The sequence below is a fragment of the Chanos chanos genome, chromosome 2 (genome assembly GCF_902362185.1).
Source record: "Chanos chanos chromosome 2, fChaCha1.1, whole genome shotgun sequence".
In the NCBI taxonomy this organism is placed as follows: Eukaryota; Metazoa; Chordata; class Actinopteri; order Gonorynchiformes; family Chanidae; genus Chanos; species Chanos chanos.
In genome coordinates, this window is record NC_044496.1 from 19,143,531 (window position 1) to 19,171,260 (window position 27,730).

General features: G+C 43.1%; 1 protein-coding gene across 1 annotated transcript; it reads left to right on the forward strand.

Annotated features, from left to right (window-relative positions):
* The first annotated feature begins 1,059 nt into the window (after nt 1–1,059).
* Nucleotides 1,060–27,730, forward strand: phlpp2 (PH domain and leucine rich repeat protein phosphatase 2). Its single transcript, XM_030765754.1, has 19 exons — nt 1,060–1,213; nt 2,908–3,185; nt 5,790–5,923; nt 13,183–13,373; nt 13,745–13,870; nt 16,165–16,319; nt 18,133–18,279; nt 18,890–19,120; nt 20,675–20,877; nt 21,360–21,420; nt 21,637–21,732; nt 22,344–22,499; nt 23,598–23,798; nt 24,003–24,165; nt 24,410–24,540; nt 24,672–24,785; nt 25,623–25,817; nt 26,115–26,346; nt 26,443–27,730. The coding sequence occupies exons 2-19, from the start codon at nt 2,914–2,916 to the stop codon at nt 27,727–27,729; spliced, it is 4,095 nt and encodes a 1,364-aa protein (XP_030621614.1). The 5' UTR covers nt 1,060–1,213; nt 2,908–2,913; the 3' UTR covers nt 27,730.

The window sequence follows — 27,730 nt, forward strand, 5'->3', positions numbered from 1 at the left end:
CCCACATTATTTGTAAGCAATGGAATATTCCATAAACATGATCTCACTGATTAATCATTTTCTGTTGTACTTTCCTCTCAGTTTATCAGCTATTACCTATCACATCAGCTGTTGAGAGACAACATGGTGACCAGATTAATTGTTAAAAGGTAACCTAAAGAAAAATACGACATTCTTTTGGATGAGATAAGTAACTGAAAAAGTTAGTTAAAGTACTCTTGTTATTTAGGTTCATGTGCAAGCACTTTAGTAACACTCAGTTGAAAGCATTTTATGTCTCTTGAACATGGTTGCTGTGCCTGACTAAAAGATACTTAAGCCTGTTCAAAGTTTAACTGTCTGATCTGAAGACGTTGCAAAAAAAGGGGATCATTTCTTCCATACGAGTTTTCACAGACGTCAGAGACTCCTGATAAGGGTTATGACACTTTTCAAGAGCAAACAGTCAAAAGCAGCTTTGATAGCTCTCTCGCTCTCTCTTTTAAAAAGTACTATCATTTGTATTATCTATTACTTTTCTGTATATTTATTTGACTTAAGGTCCTTATTAAAACAATACTTTTGAAGCCCTGATTATATGACATTATCTAGTTGAAAGTAGAAGTTGATATTCCACCTAGATAACAGTTCGCAGTATAGCCTAGAGTAAAAACAAGAATTTTCTGTGGCCAACTCAGAAACAGCATAGATTTATTGTGAATTTCAGTGCAGATGTTTTCGGTAGACTAGTCGTTCTACATTGTCCTAAATGTTTGGGTATAAGCATTCTTATGGATAATTCAGTATATACTGGAGGTCCTGAGATGGGCAGTGCCTCATGAATAATAAGTAGCCCTGCCTTTCTAATGTTTATTGATTGGGTCTATTTGACAGCCGTGAGATTCAGTCTCAGTATGGCGTCTCATCAAATCAGGATGGGGCTTTCCTCTTGCCTCTTGCGTTGGAATTTACCAGTTGTGTATTGCGACGCTAGATTTGGATTTTTGTGGTGAAATATTTCCATGTACGCATCATGAAGGACGAGGATAATACGGCGAGGACGATACAGAATACTGATATGGACCGAAAAAATGGAGCTGATGTCGAGAATGGAAAGGCTTGCAGTACTACAACACCGAGCCCGGTGGTCCACGAAGCGGGATCAAATCAAGGCGGTCTAAACGACCGAAACGGTCCGGGAAGCCGAGGTGGAACAGGAATACGAGTTTTAAAGGTAGTTAAATTGGTCGGGGGACTATGTTTAGTAAAAATATAGCCCTTTAAGGGACCGCACTGAACAGAGAAGATTATCGCTGAGAATCAGGGCGAAGAACATGAACTGCATCATCCTCAACACGACATTCACTTTATTTACTTATCATTATCCTATACTGATTTACATGTCCTCAAAATGCTAACGCACGTTACTGCAAATGCTGCTTACCTAGCAGCGTTGGTCTCTTTGTAACCTTAGTTTGTAACAGAATTGAATAGATTTTTTTTCTGTAGCGTTCGAGATGTTGCCACAGTATGTACACCTAACCTGTTAGCTAGTGCACTAAACCTTTCCTTTCGGGTTGAAGACAGTAGTCACTACAAACCTCAGACCATGCATAACGTGTAGACCCTAGTCTCGCATTAAGAACGTGCCTGCAACGTTTCCACACGGCATGCCCGCAGTTGTCATTAGTCAACACCCTGAGATGGCTTGTCTTTAGAATTACGTTTGACGGTACTGTGTTTTACGGGATATCTGTAGACACGGATGGCAAACGATGAGATGATTTGTGAGTTAATGTAAAAGAACATTCTTGTTAGGCTTAGCGCAATAAACGTAACATTTCAATCACTCGTCGCCGACTAATAATCGACTACAAAATTATCAATACAAGCACGAGATAAAGGTTTTCAAAGAATAGAATGATTTGTATTACCAGAGCAACTTGATCAATCTAATGTTTCATGTTGACCGGAGGCTAGTCTGTCACAGTAGGTGACACAGTATCCCTAATCTTCTAAAACAAATCTCTTAAAACATACCTTGATGTCCGTGCACTCAGAAGATGAAAAGTTTGTCAAAGTCGGCACAGTAAAAAGGATGCTTTACCTGTAGGCATTTTAGTGTATTATTTGGTTTTGTCCTCATTATAAAATCAAAAAGGTTCATATTGTTATTTAACCAGTCATTATGTATTTTCAAGAAACAATCACATGCTTTTGCACCGTTAAAACAACAAATGCCCCACCTGCCTAGTACTTGCTGGGTGAGTGAAGATAGGACACAGGTTAACTGGACCATTGTCCAGTTTATTATGTATGTATACTAGTGTTGTTGTCATGATGTGCTTCTGTACTAAGTCTTGGGTTGTGGCTCTGGCATGAGTGCTGCCACCTCTGCACAGTGGAGCAGCAGCCTTGGCCCTCCGCTGGTAAGCATGGAATTGTGGGAGAGTGACTTCATTGGGCTGACTAATGACCTGATGCCTGGCCGCCCGACTTGGATGTAGGGCCTAGCTAACGTACAACACCAGCGTGATTACACCCTGTCTAAATATTTGTGCCTTAAATTTCCACTGTGGAAAACAAGGCCAGTGATTCTTACACTGAATCTGTATATCTGGGTGGAGTACCTACAGTGAGCAACAGTTCTTTCCCCATGGTCACCAAAGCATGTCTTAAACCTAACTTGACTGTCATAATATAAAACAAATGTGAAATGGGTTTGTTTTTACATTTTTTTTTTTTGTTAGTCTTGTTAGCTTAACTGCTATGATCTTAAAATAGTAAATTTTGGGATTTTTGTCCCACTGATTAATATTCCCCCAAATTTCAACAGAACAGAATATATAATTATACTAATTTCTATTTTACACTGTATGGTTTACCGAGCAAGCAATGTACAATCATGGCCTTGTTTTTTTATTCCAGCGCAACATGAAACGGAACGGAAGCCGGAGTTGTGTAACTCGGAAAACTCGTTTTGGTTCGCGGGAGCGAGACTGGCTGAAGGGTGATGCTCAGCGAGGCTGTGTTTGCCTGTATGGAGCCTCTGACATTCAGCTTTCATCATCTGGTCCCCAGGCCTCGTCCACATCTCAGCCTGACCTACGACTGGTTCTCTGTTCCACTAGCACCACAGTGGAGGAGCTGTGTGCCCAGAGGGAGGTCCAGGGCCTGTATCTACAGCTGCATGGGGACCTGCTCAGGTAACATTTTTTCCTGTGCGTTGCAAAAAAGAATTCACGTCCGTGTAACTCTCTGATCTGTAATCAAGCAAAAATTATTACCTCAGTTTCCCTCAGAAGCAAAAAAAAAAAAAAAAATGTTTTATGTGCTGTCCATTTCACAGTCTCCTGTGCTCCTGATTAAATGCAGTGTGCGAAACTGGTGACCCATGGTAGAGATAGGTCGCTCGTTGCTGTCTGGCATTATGTGTAAGAGCACTCTTCTAGAACAACTCAGATCTCTGCATGAGAATGCCGCTAACACAGGGCTATAATCTGGTTACACCCACTTTCTCTCTCCTCCTGGCTTTTGGGAAAAGGCTTGGAAGGGCATTTTACTCCCCCAAAGTCTATTTTTGTTCTAACACTCAGTACAATATGGTGCATTAAATAGGTCATGCCAAGAGGACATGACGAGAAACATTTAGCATCTAATGTAATTTTGTTTTTGTTTTTTTTTATTTTTTCAACATTTATTACAAATTTGATGATTGAAGCTGAATGCACTTTACACCGTTCTCCGTTATCGATTTGCTTAGCAGATTCCCATATATCGAATGACTCGAATGAGTTCCACTTTCTGTTTTTGCAGCTGTGCTGATGCAATTCAAGACATGTGAATGGCCATATCCGCCTGTTGCTTAAATCCATTTAATGTGTTTTTTTTCCCCCTCAGTTTTACTTGCACATGTGATTGGAGATTTGCGGTTTCATCCGTACACATTCCTAATTCTGCGTTTATCTTTGAGCGGGAAAGAGCAAATATTCTGCTTAGTCACACTTGAGTGAGATGAATAATACAGTTTTAAATAATCTGGATATGCGTTACCAAAAAGGGAGTAGTTTTGCGAGTGACTGAGGCTGTCCTGTCTACAGAGTGAGGCATCAAACTAAGGGCTCTGCATAAAGAATCACCATCCTTCTCAAGCTGCCAGTGATCCGTCTAAATCCTCTGCCAGGCGTTGACACGATGGCTGAGTGCTGACATCTAGCCAGCATACACCTGATCCAGCCAATTAAACAAGGTTGTCCCGAGCGCTGGAAAAGAGGCCATAGGGACATGTTTTTGAAGCAATGTGATTGTTCAGCGGTGTGCTATGCTACCATGCATGCTCAAACCTATAATCTGTGTTTGGTAAATATACTTTAGAATTGTAGTTACTTGAGTGGTTGTTGAAGATGATGATAATGATCATTTCTTTGGGGTCCAATATCTCAGTAATTGTAAATAAGCTGTTGGAAAAATAACAAACCCCCCCAAAAAGCCAGATAAGATTGAGACCTTGAGATGCTTTGTCAACTCCTTTCCCCAGAAAAGTGACTATGTGTATATGTACTGTATGTGTGTGTATGCCAATCTCCCTGCTGTGTTTCAGTGTCCGTTTTCTGCAGTGTATGCAGAGATTTTGAATGTGTGCCTAAAAGGGAGAAGAGAGTCATGCTTTCCCCTCTTTTTGCCCTTGTCAGAATGACTGGACTGCTGAAATGGCTAAAATCATATTAGCCTTCAGGAAGTCCTCCAGGCTGGAACTGAGGTACAGCCAGGCAGCTGAGCCTATTTAGTTATTATGGTTTCATAGAATAAGGCAAACTCAGAGGGAGCATCTGGTGTTTATGTTCCCTTCTCATTGTAAGTGTGTATGTGCTTGTGTGTGTGTGTGTGTGTGTGTGTCTTTTTTTTCTATTGCTGTCTCCCAGGGTTAAGTTATGCTATAAGGAGCCATTAAGTATCTCACAAAGCTTTGTTGACTTTCATTTTAAAAGCGATGGTTCAGACCTGAAAGAAGCACTTATGATTTTTCATCTGTAAGTATTGCTGCAAATTTACTTCAAGATCATGACTAGATGTTAGCGCTGGCTGGAGTGACCCAGACAGCCTGTGATACAGCTTAATGGTTGGGCTGTAGCTGACAGGGCTCTGGGTTTGCAAGCAGATCAAAGACTCTGACTGGCACTGAGTTCGTGAGCTGTGTCAGTGACAGGCTGGAGTTGTCACAGATTGCAGTATTCACAGGCCTCCTGTTCAGAAGCACCATGAGGAGCTGTTAACAGGGTTACCAAGTGGAATGAGTTGATGATTTAATCAGGTGAAGAAGGCAGCGGCCTTACGCTGGGTGATGACTATGAGCCTGGACAGTTTCATGAAGTGAAAGATGCCATCACATTAAAAAGTGTCACTGGATATAGTCTTGCTAACGTGCTTGGTTCCATGGAAGTATTGTCACTCAGCAGCAGTAAGATGTTTGTGCTTTGTTTTTGTTTTTTTTTTATTTATGATAATTTGATGAATCTTCGGTTATTAAATTTGACTGTAGAGAAGCATTCTTCTCAGACAATTGAATATCTGTCATCTTGATTGGAGGGGGGGGGGGGGGGGTCTTTTTCTCTGAAAAGAGAGGCTGCCGGTTAGCTGCCGGCCTTATGCCCTGTTACTTTTAAACCGAAACGCCTGTGTCCTCTCATGCGTAATGAAACTAATTGCTATTTTCTGTTAGCCGCACTTGCATGGGTGCATTCACGTGTGCATGCGTTCATGTGAATCAACAAGATTGGCAGCTGTCTGACTGCTCTATTTTCATCCTGCAGGAGGCTGGACCCCTCTGAGCGCCCCCTACAGATGGTGTACGACTACTTGACTACATTGGGCTATGAGGATCTGCTCAGGGTCCAGCACGAAGCCGCCAACTCAGACCTCAGCTGCATGATCCGATTCTACAGTGGTGAGTACTGTCTCATAGGCTCTGACACTGGCCATCTGCATGCTGAGATATACTCTTCCCTCATCAGGGCCTGGTCTGGACACTGGCATGGCTGGCCCTGTTGGGCTGGATAGGAGCCCAGAGCTCTGCAAATACTTGTTGACCCTGCGGCTTAGACAGCAGTCCAATCTCAGAGTCTGGACTTTTTTTTTTTTTTTTTTTCCTGTTTCTTAGGAGAGAAAGATCTTTGTGTTCTCATTTTATTTTGTTGTTTGCTGCGTGTGTGCTGATTTTATTTGTCTGTACAACGGCTTGAGAATGGATGTCTTTGGGCTTTGGTGTATTTTTTTTTTTTACAGCACTTTTATTATGCCTTTTCAAAAAGCTAGAGCTGATATTCTGCTTTCTAGTGTCATGTTTTAATGTGTATGCTCGCCTCTTGGCAGCCGAATCGCTTTCTGTGACACTGAGTACTAGCTGTTTATGTCACTCATAGGCTTTCATGATGAATCTAGATAGGTTTTCTTTCTGCCGGTGATGCTCACATTCTCCGCCATAATTTCATGGATCTGTCTGAAAATACAGTGTTGCCTCCCCATTCAAAAGGCTACGCTTCACATTCCTCTCCAGGTATTGGTATTAATCACTTTGCTGTGGTATTGTATAATCGTGTGCACAAAACAGAATGCCAGTTTGATGTTTATCAGGATTCAGAACTTGTCTCAGGAAGCTTGTTTGAATGAGTGCAGAGTATTGATCAGAATTCTGGTGACCCTACTGTTTAAATGTATCCCACCCGTTTTTTTAGAGTGCCAAATCCCAACAGCAGTTCTCAGTGCCGTCCAGTGCAGTGAAAGGCAGCTCTTAACAGAGCCTGTCGGATGTAGATGTTGCTGTTGGTAACTTGCATCTCTCCTGGCTCAGGATTCTTTATAAAAGCCATCAGTCAGTGGCACAAGGTGATCGTGCCACCCCTCACCCTGCTGCAGCCTAGCACCTGTTGTGGCCGTTGCTCTGAGGAACAGCCTGTATGTCAGTATGATGTATGGCCACACACAATGGATTGATGGCCTACACTCTGTTAATTTGTAAACTGTGGCCTCCTTGGGAAGGTGAGACAGACCTCGTTATTGTGGCATGTGCTCGGTCCTTAGCGTTCATGCACACACATACTCTCCTGCCCCCACCCACTCCCCCCATCCCCTGTCCTTCTCTCTCTCTCTCTCTCTCTCTCTCTCGCTCTTTCTCTCTCTTTCCTACGTCTCCCTCCGTCTCCTCCTGCCAATGCGTGGTTTGGCCAGGCCTAATGATCCTCTTAGCTCCGCTGATAGGCTTTGGTGTAAGGGGAAACAGGGGACCTGATGTTCTGTAATGCCTCTCCTATTAATATCCAGTCTGTGGCTGAGAGTTTGCAGTGCTGAGTCAGTGTCACGCTGAGCTCCCAGGGCCGTGGTGGTGGCGGCACAGGCTAGAGAGATGAAGAATGTGACAAGTTGGACTCTGTGTTTATGTTTAACCACTGCTCCTGTGTCCAGCGCTTTCACTTTTAAAACATCACAAATAGCAGTTGACCAGTTAGCCAGTGTTCCTGTTGTGGAAAGAATATAATATGTTCTCCTTTTGGCTGATGAATCTGTGGTGCGGCATTTTTGCTGCAGTCATCCCTCCCAGTATGCTTTGGGGCTCATTTCCAGTCCCTGTGCGTGTGGTGACAGAAAAGGCTGACTCTCCTCCCAGTGAGACAGAGTTGTTGGCCAAAGACTAGCCGAGCCCCGGGAGATTTCCCCTCTCCTTTGTTAGCCTGTGGGAACACATGTCCCAGCCAAGACTGGCACCCCTGGCATCTGTACAAGGCCTGTGAAGAGCTGTCGTCGTTGGAGGATTTGATGCCCAGGCTTGGTGGTGTTGGGCAGGAACTTTCACAGGCTCTTCCACACTTATACTCACTGAGGAGATTGTCAAGCTATTCCAGTACACGCAGGACTGAAGTACTGGAGCTGAATTCAGTTCTTAACACAATCATTTTTCTAGAGGTACCACAGTGTTATTCTTGGGCTGTGGTGAGGCAGGTTTACGCTGTTAAGAAACAATTTATTTACAGTGCTGCCCAGAGACACTTTTCATGTGAATGGCTTTAGTTCACTTTGAGCCAGTTATATTTAGTAGATACTGAACGATGAGATACTTAACAGGCCAACACTTGTTTTGGTGAATATACTACAAAAAAAATAGAGATTTTTTTTTTTAAATTTCACTTTTGACACATAAATGAAATCTCACAATCGCTGTGTGATGAGGAGAATGTGTTGTGGAGGATGATTGACAAGGACACCGACTTCAAGGCGTAAACTCTAAGAACTACTTAATGAAAGGTGTACTCTAAGCAGATATAGCCCCAGAGATATGGCTCTGGAGCTTGTGGTGTTAACTTCTCCAGCTGTAGCTCAGAGGAGGCCTGTCAATTCTGGCCCGGCTCCATCAGGCCCGGCTGGGTGTTCCTCCACAACACTGACCCTCCTGGACACAAATCCGGCTGGAGCTGCTGCCGCCGCCAAACTGGCTGCAGAAAATAAATCATCCTTGGCTGGGTTTAGCCACCTAATGAGTTATTGATCTGCCAGGAGCCTAGTTATCAGAAAAGAAAATGAAAACTAAATAGAGAGTACTGTAGCCTGAGCAACGCTGACGGCGGATAAGGGAATCCTCTCTGTCGTAGCTCACATAGGACTGTAGAATAATGGACGTGGACACGCGAGCACAGATGGATCCTGACCACAGCTCACTTATAGTCAGAGGAGACCAGGGCTCTTACACTTGGTCCATCGTGCAGATGGATCCATCTGCTTGTGTCCTATTTTCTGCCAGAGGATGTAGCTCTTGGGGAGGGGCACTCAGAGTGTGCTGTAGTGATGCCACATCAGCATGCCAACCAACAACTTCTTATTATTATTATCCATTTGTGATTTGCCTGGAGAGAGCAAACCTCGTTCTCCATCTACAGAACTATAATGCTTTTCTCTGGTATCTCACCCATTGAAAATATTTTATATGGTGGTCGTACTTGTCCTTTGATATTTATTCCTTGATCTATGAGATTTGGTCAGAGGGAAACAGACGATGTAAAATGTTTGGAACAGGCTCTCTTGATTTTTGTGTTGTCATCATTGCAGTCCCTGGGGTAATGACATCAGGCTATTACTCTGTTTAATATCAGGACACTGCTCATGAGTTGGATGGGTTGTACACGTATTGTTCATGCTGATCTGGGTAATTGATTGGGTTTTTTTTTTTTTTTGAAGGGCAAACATTTTTCTCCAGAAGAGGAATGACTCAGCCCTTATCTTCTCCTGTAATATCAAACATACTTATCTTCCCGTAGATGATATTTTTATCAGTAATCCATTAATGATTTTTCTATTTTTTTTATACAGTTAATTGTTTTCATTATCTTTTCCTTTAAGAATTTTTCGATATGCTTTTGTTATGTATGCTGATGGTATGTGACATATCCGTGGTGGGAGTATCCCTGTATGAGGTTTGTCCTGAAGAGGCTTTGAACTTTGGTTTCCTCTCCCTCCACCTTGTGGTTGTTCTGCTCTGAGCCTGTTATCCTGGCAGACAGAAGAATCTGTCAATTGAAACTGAATTTGATTTCCCTATGATGTGCTTTTATGGAGATTTTATTAACTGAAATCCCCACAGTAAAATGCATTCACAGAAGAAGCCTGTGTCATATGTTTATTGTTATCCAAAATACATGAGGTTCTGTGAAAAGATGAAAGTGAGCATTATTTCCGCCCCCACTGGCACCCCCCCCTCAGAGAAAATCCAATCTATGTTATCTTACTTAGTCTGAACAAACTTTGTTATTCATTTCAGTAAATAAAAGGCTCTTTTTTTAAACTTGAATATGTTAGAGCCAAGTCATGTCAAGACAATGATTCTCTGTAAATGCCTAGAGCCAAAACAGACGCGCGGCTCAACTAGGAAAAGTTTTTTGACTCACGTAAGTGACGATTCCAGTTGAATTGACGCGTATTAATATTTTAGGACCCTTTCTTCTTCACTGTTCCATCCCGAGAGCTCAGGTTAAGTGACTATGTGAGCTGGCTCTCTCTCTTTTTGTTCAGTTGCTGAATGAAGTGAGGTAAAGCTTAGCCTCTGTGTAGCCAAGTCTCTTGTCAACAGGAAGCTGGGAGGTTTGAAGTGAAGGCTGGTGCATCGGAATAGGGGCCAGTGTAGAGAGCTTGTGCTTGGCCCCTTGTCATGCTGTCACTGTGGTATGGAAACATCTCAAGAGATCTTACTCTGTATATTAAAGAGGGAGACAATTAAGAAAGGCCAGAAATGAAGAATGATCATTATCTATCTGAGAGCTTCCACCTGCCACCTGCTGCTTTGATGTGTGGCTCGTCCTAGTCAAGTGTTTGCCTTAGATCTTACAGTGTGGCTGATAACCAGGGTTAAAAAGGGGCTTTAAACAGTGAATGCCAGACTCCATATGAAGAATTTATCATGTCTTTTTATCGGTTGCTGGTGAATATTGTATGTTGCTGTATCCCCACATTACTCTCTGTATCTTTGAGGAAAGAAGGATAGTGTTATTGAATTGGATCCCCTATAAAGAGGATCTGCCTGGTCTGTAGAACTAATTTGGTGCCTTGGAAACACTGCTATTCATTATGAAATGGATTAGTTGTATAAGCAAAGTTATTATTATGTTATTTTCAAGCAATTATTAATACCTGCCCAGATTACCACATCACGGTATGCTCCATTAAGGGATGTTTGTCCACGGTCTGGAGGAGAGGAAATTGAAGTCTCTTTTTAGACTTTAAGAGGTTTTGCTTATCTCTTAGTTTTCTACATTGTATTGTTTGTGAATTCTCAACTCTGCTAGCCGGTCTATTCAGGGTTTCTTCATGGTGTAGTAAGCTGTCATAGGGCTAAAAGAATGGAGATTGTGTGGTATCATGTGTGTAGAGCTCTACATATATTAGTAAAATTATTTCAGCTCACAAAGGAAAAAGAGGAGCATACTAAGAGAATGTCTAATTTAGAAACGCTTGTTGACAATCTTCAGGATAGCTGAAAGGTCACAAGTTTAATGATGATTTGAAGGGCTTTTGGGAACTAAACGTTTTTTATAAATAGCTAAAATAATGGGCTGTATGACTGTCCTTGAGCTTTGTCCTGCTTTGGTGTACACTGGAGTCTAACACACCTTTATTGTGTAACAAGGGCCCTTCATTTCCTTCTTAAAGCATGGCATCTGAAAAAAAAAGAGATATTTTTTGTATCTTCTTAAAGTAAAATGTTTTTTGATTTACCCATCTTACTTTCATGTGTGGTTTTCAAGCTATTATCTCTGCGTGTTTCGCTGTTTTGCTTGTTTCGAGTAAGCATATCTGTTGGGAAATCAAATCATCCCATCAGTTTTCAGCTGAAATGTTTGGTGAGAGCTGAAGTTAAAGATGAAAGGATGGTGAGAGAGAGAGGGTACGGGGTGTATCTCTGCATTTGTTGTCTGGAGTCACTACTTCAGTAGTAAAGTGTGGTTTGCTCTGGAATTAGGTTATGAGTCAAGTCACTCCTTTGGCTGAGGTTGGACACATTTGTGGTTAGGTGTGTGTTTCCTCGTAATTTGTTTTTCTTTGTTTTACATTTGTCTTTGTTTTTTTGTGTGGTCTGTTAATGTGTTCTGGTGATACATGTAATCCTATGAGCCTCCACGTCTGCAAGGGATGTCTGTCTCCTCCTGCTTGTGGGCTCCCTGCTGTTCCCTGGAGCTCTGTCTTTGACGGGTCAGGTGCTTTGGGCTCTGGGTTGACACAGAATCTCATCCCTGTGTGCTCCCCCTCCAACTACAGTCCCCTGTCAGAAACTGAGCAGCACTGGGCGGCAGGGGAAGCCTGGAGATGAAACACCACAATTGATCTCACCCCAGACCAAGTGTGCTCTTCTAGGCACTCACCCCTTCTTAGTTTCCCAGACAATAACATCTCAGACTGTCTGAAGCCTCAGTTTGATCCTTGCCATTTCCTAAGAAGTGCGGGAACAAAGAGCATATTGCATCTGTGCCATTTCTGTTGAGTCAGACACCAAGTATTAAGAAAACTGATATAGGACGTTGGCAAATAGAGTGAAATTGAGAGAAGGGAGAAAGGTTGTCCGTCTCCTTTGTGTGATTTTGACCAACAATTAATCTGATTGTTCTTGGGCTCTGGGAGAAGCGGGAGACCCAGTGCTTTTTGATGTATCCTTCAGAAGTGTGACTCAGGAAAAGTACTGCAGATGCCACTAACATAATTAGATTGAAAGAGGCAAGTTTAATGTGACAAAAGCCGTACTCATTTATCAACCTGACAGATGCATTTGGGTCAGAGCATGTCCAAAGAGAGAACAATCTCCTAAAAGTGTGTCTGTGCGCGTGCGTGTGCGTGTGTGTGTGTGTTCAGGTGGAAAGTGGCTCTGTTAAAAAGTTGAGACTCTGCTTGTCTGATCAGTTCAGCCCTCGTGTGTGTATATTACTGAATGTTTTCTCAGTCACGTTGGTCTGTGGGGATCTACAGTATATGACCTCTTGAAATCTCAGATTAGCCCTACGCTACATAGAGGAATGCGATAACAAAAAGAGAGGGCTTCAAAGGGAGTGAGATTTCGCATGAACATTTCATAAGCTTTGTGTGACAAATCACATGGAAGATTCTGGATTTTCCTCTGTATAACCTGTGCTACTGTGAGAAAATCTTGCCATCCTCAGTAATACCGTTAATAATAACTGCACTAGTATTAAATATGCAGGCTGGCTGTGTCTTGTGGTGAATGTGTTGTGTTCTTGACTGGCTCCGTCCGAATGGGGGTGTTATGACACAGCTGTGTCTGTTTAAGCCAGACCCCAGTGACCGTCCAGAGAGTGTCACACGCTGAGCTGACCAATACATGTGACATCATCTGCTGGCAGACACGTTTTCCTTGTGTCTGTTTCTCATAGAGACGACCTGTGCTTTTCACTTTATGTGACACTAATAACACTACGGTGTGTGTGTGTGTGTGTGTGTGTGTGTGAGTGGGTGTTAGCGTGTGTGGTTGTGTATCTCGTGTTGAGACAGTCTTGCCTCGGAAAAGCTTGTTTTCAGAGAGATCCTCTGAGGCTGTGTGAGTGGGTGTGTTTGTATAGTGGCGCCTATGCACGTGTGTTTGTGTGAGTACGTTAGCCGGCGCGAGGCCACGTTCTATGAGTGGTCAGCGGTTGACTGCTATGCGTTTGCTGTCCACAGAAAAGCCAGTGAACGCGGATCAGCAGGAACGCACTCTGCTGAAGGGAGTATTCAGTGTCAGAAAGGGAAAGACGCAGCTGCACAAGTGGGCGGAGCGGCAGGTCATACTTTGTGGCACCTGCCTGATCGTAGCCTCCGTTAAGGACAGCCTCACGGGCAAAATGCACATCCTGCCCCTGGTAGGGGGGAAGGTGAGGGGTTGATGTCTCCCACTCACATCGTAAACCTCCACAAACCACACAGTCCTCTGTAAGAGATACAATAACACAGCTGAGAATTGATAGGGGAGGCTTAAAGAGAAAGAAATGCAACTACAAAACTGTTTTACACATGGCCATTTTATACGTTTTCTTACAAGGATGCTAGACCAAACAATCAGTAAGAAAGTATTTTAAATTAATATTCTCCTTAATATTCAACCTAAAGTACATAGGCATTAACAAACCACATTGCCACAAGTCTGTACAGAAACACAGTTATACACACTGTTTTCCACGTACATACTCATGTTTGCAGAAAAAACATTATGAACAGTTTTACCTCTTTTCATCTTTATGTGCAGGTGGAAGAAGTGAAAAGAAGACAACACTGTTTGATGTTCAGCTCAGCGGGGCCCCAGGCTCAAACTTACTATGTGAACTTTGACACTTTGGCTGATCACCAGAGGTGGCAACGGCAGGCATCCAAGGTGAGTGTGTGTGTGTAATATATGCAGAGCTGCTGTGTTCTGTCTTACCTGGCCTTGCATTTAGTTTTAATCAAAGAGCCTGAGTGCTCTTCTTGGCATAATGAGTCCTATTCAGACACTTTTTGTTAGTCAGCAATGTCCCATCAAGAAATGAACCTCTCTGTGTGTGTATGTGTGTGGGTGTGTGTGTGTTGACTGGCACTGTTCCACTGAGATTCACAGTATTAGCCACATGCAGAGTTCAGCTTTGGTGAAACAGCTGTCTGGAAGAGAAACTTGATCTAACACATTTGTATGTGAGTGTATGTGTGTGCATGTACTTGTACATGTGTGTGTGTGTGTGTGTGTATCTTTAACATGTGACTGGAAAAGCACACACTCTCTAATCTTGACTATGTGTGTGTCTTTGTCTCATTTGGGCACTGTACTCTGCTTTATTCATCTTCATGCAAGCTCTATCATCCAATTAATGGGCATTCCATCCTTCTCTGGGCCCTAATGAGCCCTGAATACCTTCACCGAGGCTGAACACACACATACACACACACACTGAGCAGGAAAGGGGGCAAAACAGGAATTAATATCGAGTTAGCCAGAGACGGGTGCTTGGATCACTGGGTTATGCTGGCCTGTGTGAAGTGAAGAATCAGACATCAGTCACCACTAGAGTACTGTGATGGACTTTAGGAGAGACTGTCACAAGAAGAAGAAAAAAGAGGATGGAGGAGAATAGACTGAGAAGTATTGGGAACTGAGCCAATTTTTAAGACTCTTTAGGTGCCAGGATAGGTTGTTTGTGGCTGTGCTTGTGTGTTTGTGTGTGTTAGGGGTCTGAGTTGGGATGTTGCAGCTAATATGTACTTTGTGATCATTCTGTTGTGTAACAGGGCCTTGCTCAGTAATAAAGGCACCTTCTTTATGAGCCTCCAAACTGCCTGACAGCATCTAGAGCTTTAACTGCCTGACAGCATCTAGAGCTTTTACTGCCTGACAGCATCTAGAGCTTTTACTGCCTGACAGCATCTAGAGCTTTAACTGCCTGACAGCATCTAGAGCTTTAACTGCCTGACAGCATCTAGAGCTTTTACTGCCTGACAGCATCTAGAGCTTTAACTGCCTGACAGCATCTAGAGCTTTAACTGCCTGACAGCATCTAGAGCTTTTACTGCTGTCACTGTCCCACAGGGTGTTGTTCTACTGAGCCTTGACTCTGTCCTCCTTCTCTCTCTGTCTCTCTGTCTCTCTGCGTCTCTCTCTCTCTCTCTCTGTCTCTCTGCGTCTCTCTCTCTCTCTCTCTCTCTCTGTCTGTCGGTCTGACTGTCTCTCTCTCTCTCTGTCTCTGTCTCTCTCTCTCACCCTCCTCCTGTTTGTTTCTCTCTCTCTTTCTCCCTCTCCCTCTCATGCGTGCTCTCTTTTATTGCTCTCTATCTCTCCCACTCTTCCTCCTCTGCCTTCATAAACAGTCTAACAAAATATGATTCTCTTTAATGCAACTGGACATGCCTGTGAAGATTCAGAGCATTTCCATTTTCTCAGTACATTTAACAGTGCACATCACTGACCCCAAGAGCTTTGGAAATTGGTCACAGATCCAGTTATGGTCATATAATGATATGCTCTGCCAAGCAAGCTTTGGCTATTCTGACCCAGGATACATTCACACTTAAACAGATAAAAGGCTGAAGTGAACAATACATTCACTGGACAATGAATGCTCCTCTAGTATATCAAAGCAGAACCATGATAGTGATACATACTCAACTTATTTTGAGTATGTATTATTGATACATACTGAACTTGCACAACAGCTAGCAGGTCAGTAGCAATGGGAAAGTTCTGCTACTACTGACATTAAATGGGAGTAAGACTTAAAAACACTCTCACACACTTGCTCCTAATGACTCAGCGAGTGGAAGCTTTCATGGTCTGTTCCTTAATTGCAACTATCCCTATACTGCTGATGCATGGGGTGTGTGTTTTTGCTACACCACGGCCCTGTATCACAGTGAGTTGCTGTAGGCAAGACAATTTATGAAGTGAATGAGAAGTGATCGAAAAATCACAAAAACGTTATGTGAATTCTGACCATGACTCAGCACATAAGCTATTCATAATTTTGAAGAAGAAATCACTGAGTTTTCATGGCTCTGGAATTCCATACTTGTTTGTGTGTCTATGTGTGTCTGTCTGTTTGTCTGTGTGTGCCTGTGTGTCTGTGAGTGTGTATCTGTGTGTGTGTCGTGCTATGATGTGCTGTGCTGTGTTTTGACCACAGTTTCTCTCTCTTTTAAAAGATGGTTTCTCAGACCATCAGCTTGGTGGATTTATCATGCTACAGTCTGGAACAGGTGCCGGAATACCTTTTCTACAGCCAGGATGTCACTAATCTTAACCTACGTCATAATTTTATGAGACTGGATGGTCCTGGAGGACTGCTCAACCTGCCCAGGTAATACCTTACAGCTAAACTAAGCAAGTTAATCTGATGCTGTAGCACAAAATTTCCCCAGGTACACCCCTACGTGGCTACTCACTTTTTATTATCCTGACCAAACATAAGACATAAACCTGACTCCAAAGTTTTTGTCCTCCTCTCTCACAGTGCACTTATATTCAAATCCACATTTGATGTTTAAATGTTTAAATAATGCTTGTTGCGATGTTTGCCATTCCTGGACCAGCCTTTTGTATACTTAACAGTGAAATTCTTTTGGGTATTAAATATGCATATAAGGAATATGTCATTTTTCCTATTTTTTTTTTCTTTTTAAAGATTTGCAGCTGGTTGAGTTTCACCCCTGGTGTTGATGTGGAGGCATAATGGTTGAGTTAAGCATTGTCCTCTACTTGGCCAGAGATGCTTAGCCCCGTGGCTGGCCTCACTATCCAAATAGAACCTATTAGAATGAGTGGCAATTGGGAATTCACAGAAGAGATGACGCAATTAAATGTTAATCATCAACTACCCTGAGTTGTATTTGACTGGATGGCTATCGTTAAAGGGGGACCAAGCAGTAAACAGGAGAGAGAGAGAGAGAGAGAGAGAGAGAGAGAGAGAGAGAACAGGGTGGGAGGACATAAGTGAAGAGAGAGGCAAACAAAGAGAGACAGAAATGAAGGCAACCAAGTGTAAAAGCTTGCCCTATCAGTCATACACAGGAATACTTCCTCTAATGTGCCATTTATTACCTCTCTGTCCCCTCTGTCTCTCTCTGTGTCTCTCCCTCCCCCTTACTCTTCCTCTCTCTCTCTCTCTCTCTCTCTCTCTCTCTCTCTCTGTGTCTCTCTCTGTCTCTGTCTCTTCAAACCAAGCTCTTCTCTCATTCTTTCCTTCTCTGTGTGCCTGTCTCAGCTGTACAGTGTATTCAGTATATTTAGAAATGGCAGGCGTATCATGGGGGTGGAAGAGGGGAGGCTGACAGGTGGGGGCGGGGGCTCCCTCATGCAGTCTGAGCTCCAGCATATGTTGTGACTCAGGCAGCCACCTCCGTGGCTGTCAGAGTGAGGAGGAGGGAGCTGCCATTACTCCGCATCACTTCATTCATTGCCAGGCCATTCAGCAGGCCTTGAGCTATATTCTGATAATCACATTACTTTATGTTAGGTAATTCTGATTCTCTGTCTGGAGGGGAATGTCATAGGTTGGTGGTGTTTTGATCATGGGATACTGTAGCTCCTCTTTGTCAAGTATTAGTCTGTCTGATATGGGTGTAAAGGGTCTCTCTGTGTCTCTGTGTCTCTGTGTGTCTGTGTGTCTGTGTGTGTGTCTCTGTGTGTGTGTGTGTGTGTGTGTGTGTGAGAGAGAGAGAGAGAGAGAGAGAGAGAGAGAGAGAGAGAGAGAGAGAGAGAGAGAGAGAGAGAGAGAAGGAGGCTGATTGTGTTTGCTATGGGTGGGGGTTGTGATGGGTTTTGGGTCAGCTAAGAAAATCATCCACCCATGAAGAGAGTGAGTTGCCTGTTATAACAAAAATACTTTATTGCTCTGAGTTATTGCTATGATTTCAAAGGACAACTAGACACAAAGGAGGAGACAAGAGCCAAAAATTGCTTTTTGGGTTGAAATGCTTTTGATGTTGTATAAGTAAAAAAGTAGGGACAGATTTGTGTTGACTGTAACACGTCAGATATAATCAGAAGCAGGTGAAGGCATCTGAACCAAATATGTGAACTTCTGTATGTTATGTAAGTACGTTAATATCACATGCTAATCTTACCAGAGCACAATAATGTGTTCTACTTTATGTTCTATAATTTTCTCCCAGGTTTTCACAGCTGAGGAGTTTAAATCTCTCCCACAATCGCCTCGGAGTGTTCCCAGAGTCAGTGTGCGAGATTCTCACGCTTACTGAGCTCAACCTTTCCTGCAATGGCCTCAGCTCTGTCCCTGTACAAATCGGCAATCTTCAGAGGTGAGCAGTGTGCCCGGTCTATGCATCACAAATACGCATCACAGTGAAATACAAACCCAGTGATATAAATGCAACATATTCAGTCCCCTGTTTTAGAGATAATGTGGCGGGCTGTTTTGAGGTTGGTGTTCTTTTCTTGTTATATTCTAATGTTGCTCAGACACATACACAAGTAAATATTGCATTCACAAGTAAATAGAACATTCACAACTGCATATTTTAGAGACAGCTTGTATAAGAGTGAAGTGACCACATATGGTACTGACACGTGTGCCAGTTTGAAATTATCCCTTTGTTTGCTCGATAATGTGGACGTGTTTAGTTTTCACTACAGCCTTCAGCGTAGCAAGTTTTTGATTTTAACTGAACGAGAACTCCTGGATCCTATTATGCAACCAAATTAAATCAGAGTTTCAGATCAGCCAACTTCTAATGCACTAAGTCCATTTAAAGAAGGCAGGTGCTTAATATGAAGGGGCTGAATGGAAAGTCACAATTACTTGCATAGAAAACTTTTATTAATCTCGTAGAAAGGCACAGGAGCAGTTTAACCCGAGAGAAAGAACTGACATGGAATAAAAGAGAATTGACTTCTCTGTGTTCTCTAAAGCTTACAGACCCTTTCTCTGGATGGAAATCACTTGAGCTCTCTGCCTGAGGAGCTGGGTGGCCTAGAACAGCTCAGCAGCTTGGGGCTTTCCTTCAACAACTTCCCTCACATTCCCAGTGTGCTCGAGAGAGTCGTTGCTATGGACAAGCTGGCTATGGCAGGGAACAGGGTGGAGTCTCTGGAGCTTGGCAGCTTGGTTCGAATGAGTAACCTAAAGAGCATTGACCTAAGGTGAAGCATTAGAGAAACTGGCATTCTATCTCGCAGCATCCCATTCCCTCTCTCTCCCTCTCTCTCTCTCTCCCTCTCTATCTCCTTCCCTCTTCACCTCCCTTCCTAACTCTCTTTTACTCCTGTCTTTCTGCTGTCTCTCAGTTAATACTCTTGTCAGTCTCCTCATGCATAATGCACAATCAATATACAATGGTAATGAGAGCGCTCTATCGGTAAATCACAGCGTTGGGGGGGGGCAGAGACATGACAGACTGAGCACAATGTATTTCCAGCAGTGGCTCTCTACGACACAGGCGTTCTTGGCCAATTTCATATTAGACATATTTTCAACTTGTTTTTCCAGCATCTATCAGGAGAATCTTTTTTTTTTTTCTAATTTGTATGGGTTTATTTTAGGTTTCTCTACCTCACTGTGAAAATGAGATATTTTGTGGGGGTTTGGGTGGGGTTGTTGGGTTTACTGGGACCTGATGCACCTGCATTGGATTAGGTAGCAAGCCAGACTCTTTCAAGAACTATACTGCTGTGTGATCTGTGTCTGAGAATGCGTTCACACTGGGCTCCTTTTAAATGGTTAGGTTCCGTTCCGTTCAGGAAATCGTCTGTTAACTCATCTGTAAGTTATTTTGATATTCACTATAGTGCACCTGGATGTTTTCATTTCCTGTAGTTATCATTTCCCTTGATGAAGAGCAGGTGTATTTGTAACAGTCATTTTGCTGTATGAACTAGCCTCAGTTTGATTTAACCTCACCATGACTACTGACCTAGAGATCTCAGAATGGTTTGGTTCAGGTCACATTAAATGTTTTGTCATATCTAAAAATATATGGGGTGTACGTATACTAATTGGTTTGTTACTTTCATTCATGTTTACTTTCAGCAAGCCAAATTAGCTCTGCTCGGAGACTTAAGCTTAGAGATTAAAAACTATCGGGAGACTGAGATACTAGAACAAACTTTTTTGCATTCTGTTGTCCTCCACTTGTTGCCTTAGCTTCACACAATGCTGTCTTCTGAAGTTACTGTCAGGAAGAACTTGTATGGTCAATAGATGTGTCTTGGAATTTGGGACCACATAGGCCATATAGTGAAATAAACAACAGCTTTTTGGGCTCTCTTGGACCGTCTATCATTTGTCTTTGTATTTTCTTCAGCAAGTCACATCGTCCCTACATATTGCATGGTATCCATCATAAAGTTGTATTTAACCAGCTTTGAGTGTGTTCAGTTCCCTCTGAAATCAAGTCCAGAGCTCCAGTCATAGACCCTGTAGAACATTTAAATGATTTTTTTGGGGAAAGTCCCCAGAATATTAATCATACAGTGTGATCGGCCATCTTTTTTGTCTTTGCAGTGTATATTTGTCATTCCACCACAATAGTCTATCAGTTTGTCTGAGTGCTCCACTTCTGTGTCTGTCAGTAATCTTCTCTTGAATACTGTCTCTCTGTTTGAAATTTTTCTCTCTACTTTACTCATCCATACTGACAAAATGACTGTCTCAGTATCTGTTTGTTGATGTAACAGTATTTTTGTTGTCTGCTGCAGATTGAACGGGCTCAGTTGTGTTAAAAGTGCAACTCTTGAGCCAGTGAAGCAGCTAACTCACCTGGATCTGAGAGACAACTGTTTGACCTCTCTGGACCTCAGTTCTGTCTGCAATCTGGAAACCCTGCACTGCCAGCGTAACCAACTGGGGGCGCTGACTCTGAGTGGCTTTACGTTACGCACACTCCATGCCAACAGCAACCGTAAGCAGAGCTGCCGCTTCTACCATAACACCTGAAATCCTGTGCTTTAAAGCTCTTTCATGTAAACAACAGCTGCCTATGGAGTCAAAGTTCCAGTGTGTCTCACTTGCTCTCAATCTGACTTGTTCCCAATTAACATTTATAGCTCTCTAAATATGTCACTGCCTCCTTCCTTATCTGTGCCCTTTGAGCTGCAAACTTTCACCAGATAAATTTAACATTATGCAATGCATAGACTCCCTTTTAATCTGCCCAACACTAACAGTTTGTTGCTTTGTGTCTGTGCACTGTGGTCAGAACAATTAAACAAAATCAGTGAGATATTCCCCAAAAATACAATAAACGGACTCTCCCACTCAAATACAAATAGTGCTATTTGAAGAGGTTTTAGGATAAAACGTACTGTTTATGTTCATCCTCGTATGGTTGTTTTATGGCACATGCTTCCTGTTACACATCAGTGAACATGCCTCTTCCCGCAGGTCTGGCTACGGTGAACATTTACCCAGTTCCCAGTCAGCTGACTCATATGGACTTGTCATGGTGAGCTTTGCGTGGGCAACTGATTTGTTTTATTAATTGCACATAACGATTAGTAATATACATATTCATATTATCTGTGTAGCTTTGGTGTTATCTACTACTCAGTTGAGACTTTGCATTCATCATACTCCCTTCAGGTATTTAACCTTGTTTACGCGCATCTGTTTATATTCCCTCTTTCCTGTGTGCGTTCTGAGTTTTCTCTATTCATGACAGGAATCTTCTAGAATACCTTCCGGACTGGGTTTGCGACAGCAGGAAAATTGAGGTGCTGGATGTTTCTCATAATCACCTGTATGAGCTGCCAGCCAGGTAAGTGTGTAATGTTTGTCCCCTGTGGCAGTGCTGTTTGGATTCTTCCACTGCAGCTCGCTGAATAGGAGCAAACAAGAGACCTGATTTTCTCTGAGGCTTCTCTACTCACTGTCAGCATATAGCAACTGTGTATTGAACTGTGTAGCATATTATTATGATTAACATTGACTGGCTTTACAATATGGCAAGACTGAAAGTTGTACGAAAATGGGATGTGCTTGTCAACGGACAAATGATTGGGTAGCTGCAGCCAGTATGTCTGAATATTAGGATGCCAGAACAGCATTATGCAAAAGCACTGAGATGAAAGCACAAGCATCTCATATAATTCAACACTGACATCACAGTCATTAGCATTTGAACAGCCCAAAACCCTCCCAAATGACTAATGCTCAGTTTAATGCCTGGTCCCCATTTGGGATCTTTTTTTTTTTTCTCTGGAAGGAGTTGTGCTGTTTTGCTACATAGGCCAGTTGACAGGACGTAGTTATTCTCTATGGAAATGTTATGCCTCAGTCTTCCCTCCAGATCGCAAATGCACAGAAAGAGACAATGGGTCTTCTCCTTCAGTTCCCTTAGCTCTCTTTCACTGTCTGTCTCACCTTTAGACTGCTCAGCAGCTTGAGTCTAAGGAAATTGCTAGCTGGCAACAATCAGCTACAGAAACTGCCTGACCTACTTGACCACATCCCTCTGGAAGCACTCGACCTGCAGCACAACAAGCTAGCCGAACTCCCAGAGAGCTTCTTCTACAAGGCCTTAAAGTAGGTCACTCCGAGGCTCTGTCTCTCTCTCTTCTCCTTGCACTCTCTCTCTGTCTGTCTGTCTTTCTCTCTCTCTCTCTCTCTCTCTTTCCCTCTCTCCCTCTCTCTCTCTCTCTCTCTCTCTCTCTCCCTCTCTTTTTCTTTCAGAATATGACAGGTGGTGTGAGAGCTGCAGTTGAGCTTCTCTGCCCTGTGGCCTTATGACATGGCTGTGTAGCTCTTTGGCTTCTGTGCTCCAGTAATTCTCAGTCCTACACAGGCTTTCCTAAGAGAATGCACGAAGAAATGTCTGTGAATCCGACTGGACTATCATCGTTTTAGATAATCATGTACTGACAGTAAAGACATGCAGTGCAATGTGGGCAGTAAGTGCATGCAGACTTCTTGGAACTGATGCAGTTAAAACATGTACTTGTAACATATTAACAGTAGACTGCCTGTATTATAGGCTCTGGTTGGTAGGGATTGGTTCTGTAATATGAGCCACAGAAAACTCATGCTCTCCCATTTCCTGTCATATGAATCACATATCAGCCATTAGGCAGCTCTGTCTCTTGGAGTAAGATGCAGTGAGTCCTTTAGAGCATCTCATCGTTTTACAGTAAATGTTCTGACGTACTTTCCATAAAGTGAGAGAATTATATGGATTTTCTCTATCAATCATCCTGTTTGGAGATGTTTTTGTAACTACCATTTCATAGTTGTTTGCCACTTGAGAGTTAATTTTTCACTAATTTTGTTCAGTTGGGTCACTCATTAAAATTTATGTCCACATCATTTGCATTAGCATCTGCATCGATCAAAAATATTGTTAATATGCATTTATAGCTATATTGCTAAATGTTTTAAGTATGTGTAAATATCTAGTATAAAATGTTTTTATTTTTTTGCTGCAGCAAATCTGGTTCATCTGGTCAAGTTTTGTTTAGTATCCCATGAATCTGTTTAATATTCCACATACTTGAATTGTATTTTGCCTTACTTGGAATCACTTTGCATTTGCTAAATGAATGAATGTAATATAATATTAGTAAAACCCTCTTGCCTGCATAACTATGTAATCCTCCACTCTTTGTTTTCCATTTAACTGACCTGCAGTTTAAAGTACCTGAATGTGTCTGCCAACGCTCTGGAGACAATCCCTCCCAGCAGCCAATCAGAGGAAAGTCTGAGTACTCTCCAAGAACTGTACCTAACGGGAAATAACCTGAATGAGAACTGTGCTGCCCTCCTGGTGGGGCATCAGAACCTGAGGGTCCTACACATTGCCTATAACCAGTTGATGTCCTTCCCTGCCAGGTATATGCATCCTATTTGTGACTAGATGCAATTATATTTCTCACTGAAGAGATGGTGGTATGAATGTTATATGGACTAATGTGTGTCATACATTGTAATAGTTATTAGTGATTGTCGGTTGTTGCAGTTTTAAACTCTTCATCGTGTGTGCAGTGCCAAGTGTAGGCTCTGACTGAACTGTGTTCGGTTGTTTGGATGTTTTAGTAAGCTTAGTAAGCTGGAGCTGTTGGAAGAGCTGAATCTAAGTGGTAATAAACTGAAGACCATCCCCTCTACTGTGTCCAGCTGTAAGAGACTACATTCCCTCATTGCACACTCTAACCATATCAGCGTCTTCCCTGAGGTCCTCAACCTGCCTGAGATTAAGGTCAGAATGAGTCCATGAACATATGCTTGTGAGTCTGTTACAGAAGCAGGAGGTGTGAGAGGATGAATTATGAGAGGAGTTAAGGGGTCTTTCAAGGTGGTTTTCATTTAGAAATGTGCACAAACTCAGTCATTTCTGTCAGTAGTTGCCATGGATATAGAAATGGTGCAATATGCAAATTTGCCACATGTATTTGAACTGCTGCTATGTGTGTTAATTACTTTTGATTTTTCATATTTTACAGCTGGTAGATGTTAGCTGTAATGAGCTGACTGAGATCATGCTTCCAGACTCTCTCCCGGCCACGCTGCAGGAGCTTGACCTGACAGGCAACAGCAACCTCATGCTCGAGCACAAAACCCTCAACCTGTTCAGGTTAGACACTGCACTGCCCCCGTTTACTGTGGACATGGATCTGTTTTATTACTAATACTGTAGTCTTTACATGTGGTACATTGATAATGTCTCATCTAAGATTTAAACTCTCACTCTGGGTCTTTTTCCAGTCATATTACAACCCTGAAGCTAGACCAGAAACCAGTTAATACTGCAGGAGACTCGCAGAGCTTGTCCACTTTCTGGGAACATGGATATGCCGAGATGAGCGGCCAGCGGAACAAGTGAGGAAAACAGCTGTCTTTCACACACTGAGAATGAATGAGTAATTGTGAGAATCCAATTACTCATTCTGTAGCTTGTGTGGAGGTGTTGGCCTGAGGAGGTCGGTTTGTTAAGATGAAATGTGTGAGCAGTGAATTATGTGCTTTAACCTTTAGAGACAACTGTGTGTAAAACTATGCGTGAATTTGTTTTTTTCGGATTCCTGCTATCACCTGTGTCCATTTTACTTGTGTTCCCCAAAACACCATTCCCTCTTTTTATTAGGCACATAGACTGTATATTTCAGCTAATGTTGGCATAGATTACAACATAGTTGTATGACTATGCCTTTGTTATTCTGCACTAGAAGATGTTTTCTTTTAGCATAACATGTCGTCTCAAGTGTTTGATAGCATCATCATTTACCAGACAACATTTTACAATCATGTGTACTTGTTTTAATGGCAATGCTTTAACTCTTTTGTGAGTGGCCATCATACACCAAGCCATCCTGGAGATCAAAGTTATAGGCAGAATACTTCCTGTGAGTTTAATGCAATGTACCTACATCTTTAATGATGCCCCAGTGTGCTGGCCTCCCTCTGAGGGCATAGCCTGTGCACCATCACTGGGATCAGTGTTGGGTTTCATCCTGTCTCATGTGTTCTTCCTAAACCCAGTGGGTTGCTCAAGCATGCATGTAAAAGTTAGAGAATTTGTATGCACAGAATCGTGTTTATGTAGTGTTACTTTGTAATTTTGTGGCTAATAATAATAATAATAAGATTATAGCACCATCACAGTTGTATAAGTTGTGCGTTGGTAAATTTAGGCCTATTTTCCTTCTTCTTGGGTAGGCTGTGTGTGTCAGTTCTGGCAGTTGATCGCTTTGGAGACAGCGTTGAAGCAGCCTATGGGATCTTTGATGGCGACCGTAATGAAGAGGTGCCTCGTCTGCTACAGTGTACCATGGGAGATGTCCTGTCAGAAGAGATCCAACACACTAGTGTGGACAGTGTGTACATGTGTAACACTTTCCTTACCTCACACAGGTACGCTGCTCTGCTCACATCTATGAAGACACAATTAAAGATGAAAAAATAATAAGCTTAACCTGGACAAGCATAAATATTCATTGTTGCTTTGTTTATTATTATCAGTGATGCACGCATTTTTGTTAAATTGTCAGTTACAATTGGTGATTTTATACTGAAGGTGCTGGAGGTAAAACCACATCATCTGCTGTCTAAATGTAAACAGTGACTTTCTAAAAGGCAAAAGCACAGCTAAGGGCTTTCAGTTAATGCAGTAGTCTTTGTATATCACTGGCTATCTCCTGCATGGTACAGGAAGCTTGGCATGGCAGGGCAAAAGCTTGGAGCTTCGGCTTTACTCTGCTACATCCACCATGAGCCATCCGAGCCTGGAGGTTACTTCAGTCTGACTGTGGCCAACGTGGGCACTTGCCAGGCTCTGTTGTGTCGAAATGGGCAGCCTTTGCCCCTGTCAAAGGTCTTCAGTCTAGAGCAGAGTGCCGAGGAGATGGAGCGGGTCAAACTGGCCAAGGCTATCATCACTGAGGTATAATGTAATCACATTATATCTTCCTATTCTACAGAAAAAGATTCATATGACTTGCTGACTAATGCTGAGAATACTGATATTTGTGTGTTTCAGGATAACAAGGTTAGTGGGGTGACTTGCAGCTCTCGCCTTCTTGGCTGTTCTTATTTGTACCCTTGGGTGCTGCCCAAACCTTGGGTGCACACAGAGCCCCTGTGTTCCCAAGATGAGTTCCTGATTCTGGGGAACAGGGCACTCTTCCAGAAATTGTCCTACCAAGAGGCTGTGAGTACTGTGCTTGCTGTCAGAGATCCCCGGGCTGCTGCCAAAAAACTCTGCACACTTGCCCAGAGTTACGGTTGCCGGGATAACGTGGGAGCGGTGGTGGTGGCCTTGCACATTGGAGTTGACAGCTGCACCTGTGAGCATCCTCTGTCCACCTCTGAGGGCAAAGGGCCATCTGCTCCAACCCCCGTGCCCATTTCTGTGCCCTCTAGCGACCTGGCCACACCTTCCTCCAGCAGTGGAATTGCCTCAGAATTCAACAGCGAGACATCTGCGTCAGAGGTAGGCAGTGAGGCAGGATCAACAGCCTCTGATGAGCATCCCTCCTCTGGCCCAAACGCCCGGCCTGAGCGACGTTGCAGCCTTCATCCAGTTGCCACTCTGCACAGCAGTGGGGGTCCAGGTAGCCTGGGGTCAGGGACCCACCCAGGTCTGTTCCAGCGGCAGCCCTCCTCAGCCACATTCTCCAGCAATCAATCTGACAATGGGCTGGATAGTGATGATGAGACCCCATTACAGGGTGTGATATCTAATGGTAGTAAGCTGGAGGTTGAAGTAGACATCCATTGTTGTGCTTTTCAGCTGCGCTCTGGACCCCCTGAGAGTCCCAAGGACCACGACCTTCGTAGTGAGTCTCGGAACTCAGACTACAGCAACAGTAAGATGCGTCGGCAAAACAGTGTGGTGGTGTCAGCCACCAATGGCTGCCTTCTGGCTGTATGTGGAAGAGAGATCTCTGACCTGAAAAAGTCACCTTCCACCTCTAGCCTCTTTGGTAAGAAGCTCTCCAATGGCTCAGTGGTAGCCCCAGAGGACAGCCACAACCTCATTGAGGTAGCTTTGGAAGCTCCAAAGAAGAAATCTGGTTATTTTGCAGCCCCTGCTCAGCAAGACCCAGAGGACCAGCTAGTTGTTCCCCCAAATCTTGAACAAGACGTTAGAGAGCAACTGAGAGGTCAGAGTCCTGTGGTGCTGGGACCACCACCTTCTGAAATGCCTCTGTCCATTAGGGACCCAGACTGGGGACATCCTCATACCCCTGCTCCAGGCTTCCCTCCACGAGACCTTCCTCCTACCACAGCTCTTCAGCAGGAAGTCTATGACACTGCCCTGTAGA